This window comes from Tursiops truncatus, chromosome X (assembly GCF_011762595.2).
Source record: "Tursiops truncatus isolate mTurTru1 chromosome X, mTurTru1.mat.Y, whole genome shotgun sequence".
Classification (NCBI taxonomy): Eukaryota; Metazoa; Chordata; class Mammalia; order Artiodactyla; family Delphinidae; genus Tursiops; species Tursiops truncatus.
Genome location: NC_047055.1, coordinates 89,878,159 through 89,891,797, shown reverse-complemented (window position 1 = coordinate 89,891,797; position 13,639 = coordinate 89,878,159). Strand labels below are relative to the sequence as shown.

General features: G+C 33.8%; 1 protein-coding gene across 1 annotated transcript in view; it reads left to right on the top strand.

Annotated features, from left to right (window-relative positions):
- Window positions 1-13,639, top strand: part of KDM6A (lysine demethylase 6A) — a 204,571-nt gene that overhangs the window by 163,782 nt on the left and 27,150 nt on the right. Inside the window, 6 exon segments of the mRNA XM_019943503.3 lie at window positions 3,269-3,398; window positions 4,843-4,948; window positions 5,753-5,958; window positions 8,000-8,064; window positions 8,138-8,212; window positions 8,743-8,891. Coding sequence (XP_019799062.2) covers window positions 3,269-3,398; window positions 4,843-4,948; window positions 5,753-5,958; window positions 8,000-8,064; window positions 8,138-8,212; window positions 8,743-8,891 — 731 coding nt within the window.

Here is a 13,639-nt window from a genome sequence, read left to right as displayed (position 1 = left end):
CATGGAGGTACAAGTTATAAACAGTATACAGTAGCAGTTACCTTAAGTTTTCATTAATAAAGTCTTATGCTGTGGGTAACTAGGTGTGATGGTGTTTAATATATTAAAGATTATACTCTTTTCCATCTCAGTTTTGAGGTGTATATAAATGTTGACTTCAGAATTTTAAAGTACATTTTTAGAGATTTATTTTCAGCTCTTAACTCTTAAAGACAATTTGTAGTAGCTAGATACACCAAAACACTATAGACCTGTGGGGTTGCTTGGGTTATTTCAGTAAATTTAGACCTCAGTTTTTTAATGAAGAGACAAGAAAAAAATGCTCTGATAAAGTGGAGATAAAAATCTTCTGAGGCTTAGAGAAAAGTCAAGGTGGCAAATGGTATGTGTCATGTTGTTTGCCATTTCTGTTCTGTTGGTAGTGTCCTGAGCTGGGCAGGGGTCCAGAACTTAGAAGGGGAAAGTGACATAGGTGCAAGAGACTTGATGTTTCTGGTGTAGGAACTTCATAACAAAAGATAATTAAAGTGTAGGTCAGTTTATCTACAGAGCACGGTTTCATTTCTCTACCAAATGATGAGGGTGAATTTGAAATTAAGTTTAAGCCAAAATTTAAAATAATTGGGCAATGACTAATTTCTTCTTACTCTACTTTGCTCAGGGAAAGAGTTTCAAGATGGGAGAAAAGGATTTAAAATGGGATATTGTCTAAATCCTTTCCAGCACCTGCTTCTTTAACTTTAATGCCTTTCTCCACTTGGGATTATTGTATTAAAGTTTCATTATTTGGCTTGAAGCATTATAAAGTGTTGGGCATTTACGTGTTCAGAAGATAAAGTCTGTTCCTGTTATCCACATCTCTATCTTTGCGTTAGCATTTTCAGTGGAAAAAGGTTATAGTCACTATATAGACAGCTACCTACATCATCAGTTCCTTAAGGGAAGTTCCTGTTTGTTCCAGACTTGACCTCAATAGGCAGGGAATCAATGTTTGAAATACAGTAAGAAACTGCTAGATACAGTTTGATTGCATAGTGCATTCTCAAGTACCCTCTTATTTTCACATATGTGGTTAGTCTTTAAAGTGTTCGTTATTTTTAATCTGACTTTTTGTTGGGTTCATCTTTGTGGTCAGTGCTATACATCAGAAGGCAGTTACAATACTTTGGCTTCCTTTTTGTTTAAAAATTGTAATTGCAGCATTCAATGGTTGAGTCAATTTCAGCTCCCTTAGTCATGCCTCACTTTTTTTTTCTATTTTAAAATAAAGGCAGCTACAGCTTTCTTTGTTTTATTTACTTTCCCATTTGCTTTTTTTTCTTTTAATTGTTACAGAATTGTAGAAATGACAGAAGCAGAATTCTGCTAATCAATCACACCCTATTTTCTAGCCTCATTTCTCAATGTCCAGAATGTTGTAGAAGCTTAAATTTTTGTGTCATGTTTAACTAGTATGAGATGCTCTTTTATGGTACAGTTTTAATACTTGGTCCATATCCTTAAAATACTTGGTCCAATTCCTTAAAATATTAATTAGTACTATACAGTATGTCCATCTCCTGCTCTGGCAAACAAATTTTATGTATTTGGAGTCATATTTTGTTTAAATTCTAAAGTTGAAGAGTGGTAGATACACAATTCAGCATGAAAACTTAATTATTTATGTGGAAATTGTAAGTGAATGTTTTATCTTGGCATTGGTTTAATGATAATTGAATTGTTTCCTTACTAGTCCCAGCCAAGTATTTTCTACTGCCGTGGAGTTTATAAGTTAATAACAATTTTATACCTAAATTTAAGAGGTTAGATGTCATGTCTATCTTTAAATGTACAGGGCACTCCTACTTGTGGAGAGATACATTGAAAGCTGGTAATGAGTAGAATATTCATTTATTTAACCTTTAACCTTAAATGTTAAGTTGAACTTAAAATTTCACTTTAATGACTATTTTCACGTACTTTTAAAAAAAAAGTTATTTTAAACTTAATTCATTCTTTGATACTTGTCTTGAACTCTTGTTTTTACTCGAGTTGAGAAAATTTAAAAAGGGTCACCGTGATGCTATAGTGTAACATCTCAAAAGTGTGTAACAGTGAAATTTCAAGCCTTAGTTTTCATTAGAGCCAACCAAAACAGGCTGATTGTAAGGTTTTTCCAGTGCTACAAAAGCTACAAAATTCCACTGCTAGAAAAACATAGCAAAATAAGAAAAATTAATTTTGATTCAACCTTTATTCTATTATTAATGATGCAAATTTGCTAGTGCCTTCTTCAGTAAATAAAATTACTAAGTTTTAAACTCCCTACCATAATTACAGTTTTGAAATTCTTATCTGAAATTTTAATATATTAAGAGTATTTGATAGTTTAATGATTAGTTTTGAACTTGTAATAATTGGGTGAGGTAGGTTAGTTACTCTGGAATGATTTGAAAGCTCAAAATTATATCTTGCTGATTTTCTGAGTTAGGTAGAAACGTTAGGAAATTGGAAATATCTTTCTTTTTCTTTCTTACACTAAAAGAATTGCAGTTTGGGAATAATTCTACCATATTTTAATAATCTGTAATTTAACAAACATGATACCTTCATTAAAGAAAAAGAAACACCAAATACTAGTAAGTAATAATTATTTAGAGTGTCAGCTAATGGATAGCAACTATATGCCTCATTTTAAAAATTGGTATAATTAGCTATAAAATTTAATAGGTTGGAGTCTTGCTGAATTTTGCCAAGGAGTTACACGGAAAATTCTTTCCAACATTTGAGAAAAGAAAGGAAAAGGTCTTTTCAGGTTTGAGAATTGTCACTAAGATATTCCAGTTATAGTTATTAAGATGAGACATAGAAAGAGAGATATATTCTGTTTTTACTATTACCTACAATAGACCTTTTTTGGTCAAGTTATTGTTTTCACATTTAATGGAAAGAATCTGATGGTGGAAGTTGGTGGAGAGAAAACTGGAGTTTGTGTTTGTTCTTCAGGTAAAGAAAATATATTGGAAAATTACCAGTGAAATAAGGAAATGTCATCAATAATTCATGTGTTTTAGTATCTTTTCTATTACTTTTCTTCAGTGGGAGATATAGGAATCAAGCTAAGTAATTACTAAAATGAATAATTGTTCTCAGTTTCTTCCTGGTGGATCCAAATCTCATGGATTTGTGCAACTACCCAGTAATTTAATTAGGACTTAATTCAGGATTTTTTTTTCTGTTTTCTAAATAGATGTACAGCTGATTTATTCTCCCTTCTTCTTTTTTTAAGGAATCTAGGTAAAAATGGCTTATCTAACAGTAGCATTTTATTGGATAAATGTCCGCCTCCAAGACCACCATCTTCACCATACCCTCCCTTGCCAAAGGACAAGTTGAATCCACCTACACCTAGTATTTATGTGAGTCTGAATTGACTGACTAGAAGTAAATCAAACCAGTGTTTGCACCTACCTGTCTTTCATAAAATCTTGCTTTAAATCAATATGGATGCCCTTTAGGAAACTTCAGAATTATTGGCAGCAGCTTGAATGTTTTGGGGAAAAAAATGATATATTCAAAAAGATTTTGTAATAGCATTTAAAACGTGCCTTCTCAGCTATTAACTGCGATTACATTACAGTAGTGAGAAATACTTTTTACTGCACCCAGTTTTGAGCAGATTTAGGCAAAAACTACCTAAAAGTGTAACTTCTTTTTGCGTAAGCTGTGTTTTAAATCTGCATTCTACTAGTTGTAAGGATCTTAACATTCATTCTGTTTATACATCTACCAAAAAAAAAAAGATATTTACCTTCAAAAAAAAGTGTTCGAGAACATAAAATGTGATAATAAATATGTCATTAAAAAGCTTAATAGATTATTTAAAACTGGGGATTACTTTTACTTAATGGACATTTAGACATGTGGTATAGGAAGTTGATAAGAGTTCAATCAAAGCAACTCTTATTTATGTTTCTCTGAAATAGGTCCTCCTACCCCATTTCCTTCCATCTTCCCACTTCTACCCCAAATGAAGAAATTTTAAACTATTGAGTGTTTTTGGAGATTTGACCCTATTTTCACCCTCCAGGAGCCAACTGTTTATCATATTAATCCTTTAGTATGTAAGGGAAGCACTGGGATACACGTGTAATAAAACTTTTATACTGAGGTCTGAGGGGGGAAAATGCAAAATTATTATTTATTTTACGGGTTGTCTTCTTCAGCCTGCTTTCATTTTGGTAATATTATTTTAAATACTGATTTTTTCCCTCTCTTTTGTGATAAGAGAAAAACCACATAACATAAAATGTATCATCTTCACCATTTTTAAGTGTACAGTTCCATAGTGTTAAGTATATTCTAATTGTTTCAAAACAGCTCTCCAGAACATTTTCATCTGGCAAATCTGAAATTCTATACACATTAAAAAACAGCTCCCTCTTCCCTGGTCTCCCCAGCCCCTGATAACCACCACTTTACTTTCTGTTTCTATGAATTTGACTACTTTAGATACCTCATATAAGTGAAATTATACACAATTTTTCTTTTTGTAACTGATTTATTTTCACTTAAAGTGTCTTCAAGATTCATCCACATTGTAGCATGTGATAGGACTTTCTTCTGTATCTCTCCCACGTATTTTGTTCAAGATACAATGGACAAGAGAAATGTATGTGGTTACTAATTACAATTAGAATCAAAAGACATAGTGATAAAATGCTATAAAACATAAAACAGGAATAACGACACATAGGATGTATTATTTATTTAAATTGCAGTAAATAATGAATATAAATTTGGCGTAATATTTTCTAAAAGGTCTGCTTTATGGAGATCTAACAATACGTTTTAATTTTACAGTTGGAAAATAAACGTGATGCTTTCTTTCCTCCATTACACCAATTTTGTACAAATCCAAACAACCCTGTTACAGTAATACGTGGCCTTGCTGGAGCTCTTAAGTTGGGTAAGCTTTAAATAAGAAAAAGGAAAAGTGTATATATTTCCTTTACTGTCTATTAACTTCTAAAGCACTGGCAGAAACTTTTTTCTATTCTTTTGTAGTTTTTCGCATTTTCATTTTAATGAGTGTGAGAGAGAGAAAGAGTACTTATTACTTCTTTAATCCATAACTTGAAGATACGATGATAATGGTTAAATTAACTTTTGTTGTTTTAATTTAGCTTTTATTTTCATCCAGTTATATAATTATAATTATGATTTAGGTTGACTAATAGAAGAAATTTTTAAGATAAAATATAGGTAAAATTTGATATTACTAATAAGTACTGTAGCCCCCTAAGTGGTTCCTGTCACCTGCAGAGATTGAATAAACAAGTGAATCTTTAGCCCCTGGCCCCTTGATTATTCTCCTTCTGTTGATGGCATGACGATTAGGTCCAGGGCTTCAGCGTATGGTTGTGCAAATCTGGCACAAAGCTCAGGGTGTGCAGAGTTCCTGGTTAGTTTTTAGGGGGATTGGATAGAGCACCATGAAACATTTTCCTTTTTTTTCTTTAAAAAAAAAAAAACACACTTTAAAAATATTATGCCACTAGCTCTCTATTTTACATTTGGTAGTGTATATATGAGGGTGGGAGGAAGATGCAAGAGGAAGGGGATATGGGGATATATGTATGCATATAGCTGATTCACTTTGTTATACAGCAGAAAGTAACACTGTAAAGCAATTATACTCCAGTAAAGACGTTAAAAAACATTATTCCAAATATAATTTCTATTTATTAACTACATTTATTTATTTATGAAGACCTGGGACTTTTCTCTACCAAAGTTTTGGTAGAAGCTAACAATGAACACATGGTGGAAGTGAGGACACAGTTGTTGCAGCCAGCAGATGAAAACTGGGATCCCACTGGAACGAAGAAAATCTGGCACTGTGAAAGTAATCGATCTCATACTACAATTGCTAAATATGCACAGTACCAGGCCTCCTCTTTCCAGGAATCATTGAGAGTAAGTATTTATTTCCTGAAGATTATTTTATTTTAGAGATCATTTGTTTTATTATTTTATAGTTTACTTTGAAAGGGCGCTTTACTTTTGTAAACATCTCATTTTATGTTATATAAAATAGTTTATTATTATAACATACTTTATAAGTGCTATCCGGTTTGCTCTTACTACTAAGTCTAAGCAAACCTATGGGTTGATAAATATTGTTACTTTCTAGTGAGATGTCTCCCTCATTTCTGGGATATTTCTGTTTAGAGAAGGGTTTCTTAACCTTGGCGTTATTCACATTTTGGGTTGGGTAATTCTTTGTTGTGGGGAGCTGTCCTGTGTATTGTAGAATATTTAGTAGCATCCCTGGCCTCTACCTTCTAGATGTCCATAGCACACCCCTTAACCCCTATCCCAGTTATGACAATCAAAAATGTGTCCAGACATGCCAAATGTGCCCTGCAGGGCAAAATTATCCCTGATTGGGAACCACTGATATTAGATGATAAACTAAATCTTAAGTTTGCTTTATGCTTGCAGAGTCCCTTGTCTTATTCCTTCCCATTAAACTCTACCAGGTTAGTATTATCTGATATATAACTCCCCCAGGAAGCATTACCCATCTCGGTTTGAAAGAGAGAACTCCAGGAGAGGCAAAAATTATTTCAAAATATACAGAAAATAAAAGAATAAAACTTTGAAAAATAATCAGGATTATTATTAAAAGACTCATAGGACTTTCAGCAATGAGGCATTATTAAAATCCTTCAGCAATGAAGTGAGAACTTTGAATTCTCCTATGAATGAACATAAAACATCCATAAAAGTGAGTTTATTAAATGTATTACTCAAACACTTATCTGTACTAAGTTGTTCCTGTACATATCCCACAGCTGAAATTTAATATGCGCCTGCAAGTCTTTAATTTGTAGTTCATTAGATTTGCTTATCTCTGTTTAAAATTTTCAAGTTCACATTTTCAATCAAGGCAACATTTGTACCTGCTAGTCATATATTTGTGTTCCTTTTTTACTACCACTCCCCATATCCTATAGAGAAATTCATTTAATAAAAACTATCCTGCAACTTTCACAAGTTGCAGTGAATTTGTTGTCCATATAAGTCTCTCTGGTTCAGACTTTTGAGATACTTCAACTCTGTGGTAGTATTACGGTCAGAAAAGAATAGATAGTAAGCAGGATTCAGAGATCATCAAAGGAGTATTTGGAAGAAGAAGATGAGAGGCACGGTACTTAAATGGAAAGGGATCCATAATCAAAGAAACAGTGATTTCTTATATGTGCCTTGGAGATATGGACCATTATGTGTGGAAAATTTGACAAATGTTTAAAAAACATATACATTTAGAAGGAGGGAGACCAAAATGTCACTAAGTATAGTTAACTCAGAAATCGTAGGACAGTATTAAGAGATACCATGTCTGTGACACAGAAATCATAAATAATAGTAATATTTTCATTGAAAAGCACCTATATTTATCCAATACTTAATTTACTTAATAATGTTGTAAATGTTTATCATTCATGTATAATTCATTGTGGGGGAAAGAAAAGATTTAACCCAGGAAGAACTTCTTCCATTTGTCTGTAATAAAGAATAGAGAACATCTTACCCTCCCCCCTTCCCTATGTATTCCATACATATATAGCTACATACACACGCACACACCTCTGTTAGTTTAGGAAATTTATAATCAAGATTGACACTTCTTAGGCCTCTCAACTTTCCTTAAATTTCTTCTCTTGAAAATGGGCCAAGAATGAGAATCTCTAGTTTTTCCCCTTATAGAAGAATATTAATAAGGAAGAACTCAGGATAACTTTGTGGCCTATGGAGGAGGTTGGATACCATGCCAGTGAGCTTTGACTTTTCTTGGCTTTCTATTTAATGTGGTCTTTGAAGAAATTTTCATGTGAAAGAGGTCTGTAGGTAACACCACTGATCTATATGTAAACTTTTCAATTGTATGATGGAAAGGATATCTGGTTGTAGAATACATATTAAACTGGATTGCTTTTTGCTTAATCTATAGGAAGAAAATGAGAAAAGAAGTCACCATAAAGACCACTCAGATAATGAATCTACATCTTCAGATAAGTAAGTCATTTGTAAAGTCCACTTAGTATTTCTGTTTAAAAGGCATGTTTCTAATATTATCTCTTTTTTTAAGTTCTGGGAGGAGAAGGAAAGGACCCTTTAAAACCATAAAGTTTGGGACCAACATTGACCTGTCTGATGACAAAAAGTAAGTCTTCATAGTAGTGTTTCTGTGAACTGATGCAAAGAGGTTTCCTATTAGCAAGACTGAGAATTTTCTACAACTTTCTCTTCTGTTTTGTTCCTTGTCATTTTTCTAAGTTGATATACAAGTTTTAGCCAAATTATTTTTGCTAGGCTTTGTGATTATTTTCTTTGACTTAAAAACTCTTGTACAAATTTTCATCAAGACCTTTCTATATGTAGTTATACAACCATAAAATTATATTTATAATTATATAAAATATATTTATAAAATAGAATTATACAACAATTATAAAAATAGGGAAGTCAGTTTTTTTCTTTTATTTACTTAATAATTTTTACGCTTTTTGTTAGGAAGTTTTCTTTGCAAAATTAAAAAGTTTAAGCATTCCAGGGTTTCCTATGCAAAAGTAAAATATTTATAGATTTGATTATTTTTCTGATTGGAACACAAGATTTTTGAAGAAATGGTTAACTTCTACAAATATTTATAGCAGGGTTTCACTCTTGATCTGATATGATACTTTATTGCAGGTGGAAGTTGCAGCTACATGAGCTGACTAAACTTCCTGCTTTTGTGCGTGTCGTATCAGCAGGAAATCTTCTAAGCCACGTTGGTCATACCATACTGGGTATGAACACAGTTCAGCTATACATGAGAGTTCCAGGAAGTAGAACACCAGGTAACTTTTATGAACTAACATATTGACACACAAATTGATCAAAATGTGAAACATGAAAAAGAGAACTGGATTCTTTCCATTTATAATGAATGAAACTGAAAGGCTTATTTCTATTACAAGATTTGGCTCTTTAACTGAGCTTAGATTATTAAGATTTTTCCACTTGGTAGTATCTTTTTTGAAATGTAATATCCCTGAAACAATAGCAGTGTAATCTGGAAACACGGTCATTGGAACACTCCTGGGAAAACAAGTCCCTGTGACTTAAAGACTATTTTTGATCCCATCTACTGCAGTGTGACGGTTTTTTCTAAACTTATTTTTACCACAATCACAATAAGAAATATATTTTATATTATGACCTAGTGCACATGTATGTATACAAAAACATTTTCATAGAACAATACATTTTCTAATCTATTCCATTCTATTTCATTTAAAAAAGAAGGTGTAGGTTGCAATCGTCTTATTGGGTTACAATGTATAGTTTACAGCGACACTTGATGTGGAGACATTACTAGACTCACCATAGTATCTAGTCCAGACTTTACCACTAACTAGGCTTGTCACTTTGGCAAGTCACATTTCTTCTCTGGGTCTTTTTTTTTTCTCTCCATTTGTAAAATGAAGTTACATTGGTTTTAGACTTAAAATTCTGTCCGATACTAATGTATCATCTTTTTTGTGCTCCCTTTAATTGACATGAAATTTCACAGGGTGATGTTCAAAATATTTAACAATTAGGATGGGTGTTGGTAATAACGAGTTCAGTTATACCAGTGCCTACAGGCAGCATATCACCCTCATGTGCTTGTTTGCTACTTAAGGTAGCCATGGTTTGAGGACAGATCGCTTCCTTCTTTATTACCTGCTTATTTAATTGTAGCTAAAAAATTGTTTCAGAATAGGTCTATGCTTGCGTCTGGGTTACGTAGGTCAGTGGTTCCCGGTTCTGGCTGCTCATTAGAATCTTCTGGTAAAGTTTTAAAAAATATATAGTTGACTAATATCTGGAGATTGGGATCCAGGCATCCATATTTTATTTATTTATTTATTTTTGCGGTACACGGGCCTCTCACTGCCGTGGCCTCTCCCGTTGCGGAGCGCAGGCTCAGCGGCCATGGCTCACGGGCCCAGCCGCTCTGCGGCATGTGGGATCTTCCCGGATCGGGGCACGAACCCATGTCCCCAGCATCAGCAGGTGGACGCTCAACCACTGCGCCACCAGGGAAGCCCCAGGCATCCATATTTAAAAAAAAAAAAAAAAAGTTCTCCAGAGGATTCTAATGTACAGCCAGGATGAGGCTGTAGTTTTTGTCCTCAGGCCATTGGAAGCCTAATTTTGTGATATTTTATCCATAATTGGATAAAGTGGAAACAGTTCTGGAATAAATGGCAGAAGACCTATCTACTCCCTGCTCTGTCATTTAGATTCCAATGTAAATGCTAAGCAAGTTATTTGAACTCTCTAGAGTTCATTTTTCTTATGCATGTAGTATTGGACTGGTTCTATTAAGATTCATCTCAACCGAAATTTTCTCTCATCAATTTCAATTATTTTATGCAAATAGTATTATCCCCACATCAAAGAATGCCGTTTTTCATTACAGATCAAGGGGAAAGCAAACTTGATAGATCACTTTGTCACTTGTGTCTAGACTGTTGGGGGTATTAGTTTTTCAGAAGTGTCCTATGGAACGTTAAAGAATTCTCTAAAGAATTCCCTTAGGGTAGTGCTGTCCAATAGAAATATAATGCAAGTCACATATATGACTTAAAATTTTATAGTAACATTAATGTAAAAAGAAAGAGGTGAAATTAATTTTAACCCAGATATATCTAAATATTATCATTTTAACATATAATCAGTATAAAAATTATTGGGACTTCCCCCCCTTTTTATATTGTCTTTGAAATCCAGTATGTACTTTGCAGTTGCTGCACATCTCAGTTCATATTACCATATTTCAGGTCGGTTACTGTATTAGACAACTTGGTATTAGAAGAAATGTTAATTAGTTCCATTCAGATTTTAAAAATTATTTTGAATACTTTTTCATGGGGCAAACACTTCGTTCCTGGAGTTACCTAGATAGGTATGTTACCTGCTTTAATGGACTTTATGATCAGTCTATGTTCTAAACTAGAGATGCTCTCAGGCTCTATCCTGAAAGGTTTTTAATAAGATGATGGGGTCCCAACATCTCTAGTTTTAATTAGAGGTAAATTTTATTTGGAGTCCATGCCATGAACAATTCCAGCCATTTACCTGTGGTAAGAGACAGTTGTAAGTATTAAGAGTACTGTCTTCACATCATACTATGATATATAGAAGAGTCAGGGTGTGGTGTGCACAGACAGGGTATGGCAAGAGCAACTACATTTTTCTTTATTGAGGTAAAAGTCACATAACAAAAGTAACCCCTTTGAAGTGTGCAGTTCAGTCACATTTAGTACATTCACTGTGCTGTGTAGCCATCACCTCTGTGTAGTTCCAAGACATTTTCATCAGCCCAAAAGGAAACCCCATACCCATTAAGTAGTCATCCCATTTCCCCCCTTCCTCTCAGCCCCTCGCAACCCCTAGTCTGCTTTCTGGCTGTATAGAGTTACCTGTTCTGGATGTTTCATATGAATGGAATCATACAATATGTTGCCTTTTGTGTCTGGCTTCTTTCACTTAGCATGTTTTTGAGGTTTGTCCATATTGTATCAATGGTTCATTTCTTTTTATGGCCGAATAACATTCCATCGTATGGATATAGAACATTTTTTATCCATTCATCACTTGAGGAGCATTTGGGATGCTTCCACTTTAGCTGTTGTGACTACAGTGTTTCTGTAAACATTCATGTACAAGATTTTGTTCGAATACCTGTTTCCACTTCTTTTGGTTATATACCTAGAATTAGAATTGCTGGGTCATATAGCAATTCTATATTTAACTTTTTGAGGACTTCCAAACTGCTTTCTACAGCAGCTGCAACATTTTACATTCCTGACAGCAGTGTGCAAAGGTTCCAATTTTTCCACATCCTCACCTGCATTGATTATTTTCCATTTTTTTCTTATTATGGCTGACCTAGCAGATATGACATGTTTTTTCATTATGGTTTTGATTTTCATGTGCTTGTTGTCCATTTGTATATCTACTCTGGGGGAAATGAGTGTCAAGTTCTTTCTTCATTTTTTAATTGAGTTGTTTGTCCTTTTGTTGTTGAGTTGCAAGAGTTCTTTATATATTCTGGATATTAATTCTTTATCAGATACATGATTTGCAGTACTTGCTCCCATTTTGTAGGTTATCATTTCACTCTCTTGATTGTGTCCTTTGATGCACTAAAGTTTTAAATTTTGATGAAGTTCAATTTATTCATTTTTCCTTTGGTTGCTTATGCTTTTGGTGTTGTATCTAAGAAACCATTGCCAAATCCAGAGTTGTAAAGATTTGCCTCTATGTTTTCTTCTTAGATTTTTATAGTTCTAGCTCTTACATTTAGATCTTTGATCCATTTTGAGTTAGATTTTTGGGTATGGTATGAGCTAAGGGTCCAACAGTATTCTTTTACATATAGCTATCCTGTTGTCCCAGCACCATTTGTTGGAAAGACTAGTTTTTCCTCTGTTAAATGATCTTGATACCCTTGTTGAAAATCAGTTGACCATAGATGTATGGGTTTATTTCTGGAATCTTGATGTTTTTCCACTGATTTATATCTCTGTCTTAATGTCAATACCACACAGGTTTGATTACTTTACCTCTGAGGTAAGTTTCAAAATTGGAATGTGAGTCTTCAGCTTACGTAGTTATCTTTACTGTGGTCCTTTATCTCTTCATAGGGCTTTGAGTTACTGTCTTATATTCTTTCATTTCAACCTGAAAAACTCTAGCATTTCTTATAGAGCAGATTGACTAGATTCTCTTTTATTTTTGAAGAATAGTTTTGCCAGAGTCTTGGTTAATTTTTTTTTTCCTTTCAGCAATTTAAATGTGTTAAGCCATTGCTTTCTGGCCTCCATGGTTTCTGATATGAAACCAGCTATTTTATTGATGATCCATATATATGACAGTCACTTCTCTTTTCCTTCTTGCTAGATTTTCTTTGCGTTTCTACAGCTTGATTATTAATGTGTCTTAGTGTGGATCTTTTTGAGTTTATCTTTCCTAGAGTTCCTTGAGCTTCTTGGATATGTAGATTCATGTCATTTGTCAAATTTGGGAAGTTTTTGACCATCATTTCTTCAAATATCCTTACTGCCCTTTTCTCTTCTTCCTCTGGGACTCCCACAGTGCATATGTTAGCATATTTGATGATGTCGCACAGGTCTCTTAGGGTCTGTGAATTTTTTTTCATTGTTTGCTTTCTTCTCCCCAGAATGTATAGTTTCATTTGACCTATCTGTAAGTTTGCTGATTCTTTCTTTAGCCTGTTCACATCTGCTGTTGAGAAGCCCACTAGTGAATTCATTTCATTTATTATATTTTCCAGCTTCATTTATTTCCTTCCTTATTATGATTTCTGTCTCTTCATTGATAATCTGTTTGTTGAGATATCATTCTCCTTGTTCTTTTTTTTCAATTTATTTTTTCGGCTGCGTTGGGTCTCCGTTGCTTTGTGCAGGCTTTCTCTAGTTGTGGTGAGTGGGGGCTACTCTTTGTTGCAGCGCGCAGGCTTCTCATTGCGGTGGCTTCTCTTGCTGCAGAGCACGGGCTCTAGGTGCGCGGTCTTCAGTAGTTGTGACGCACG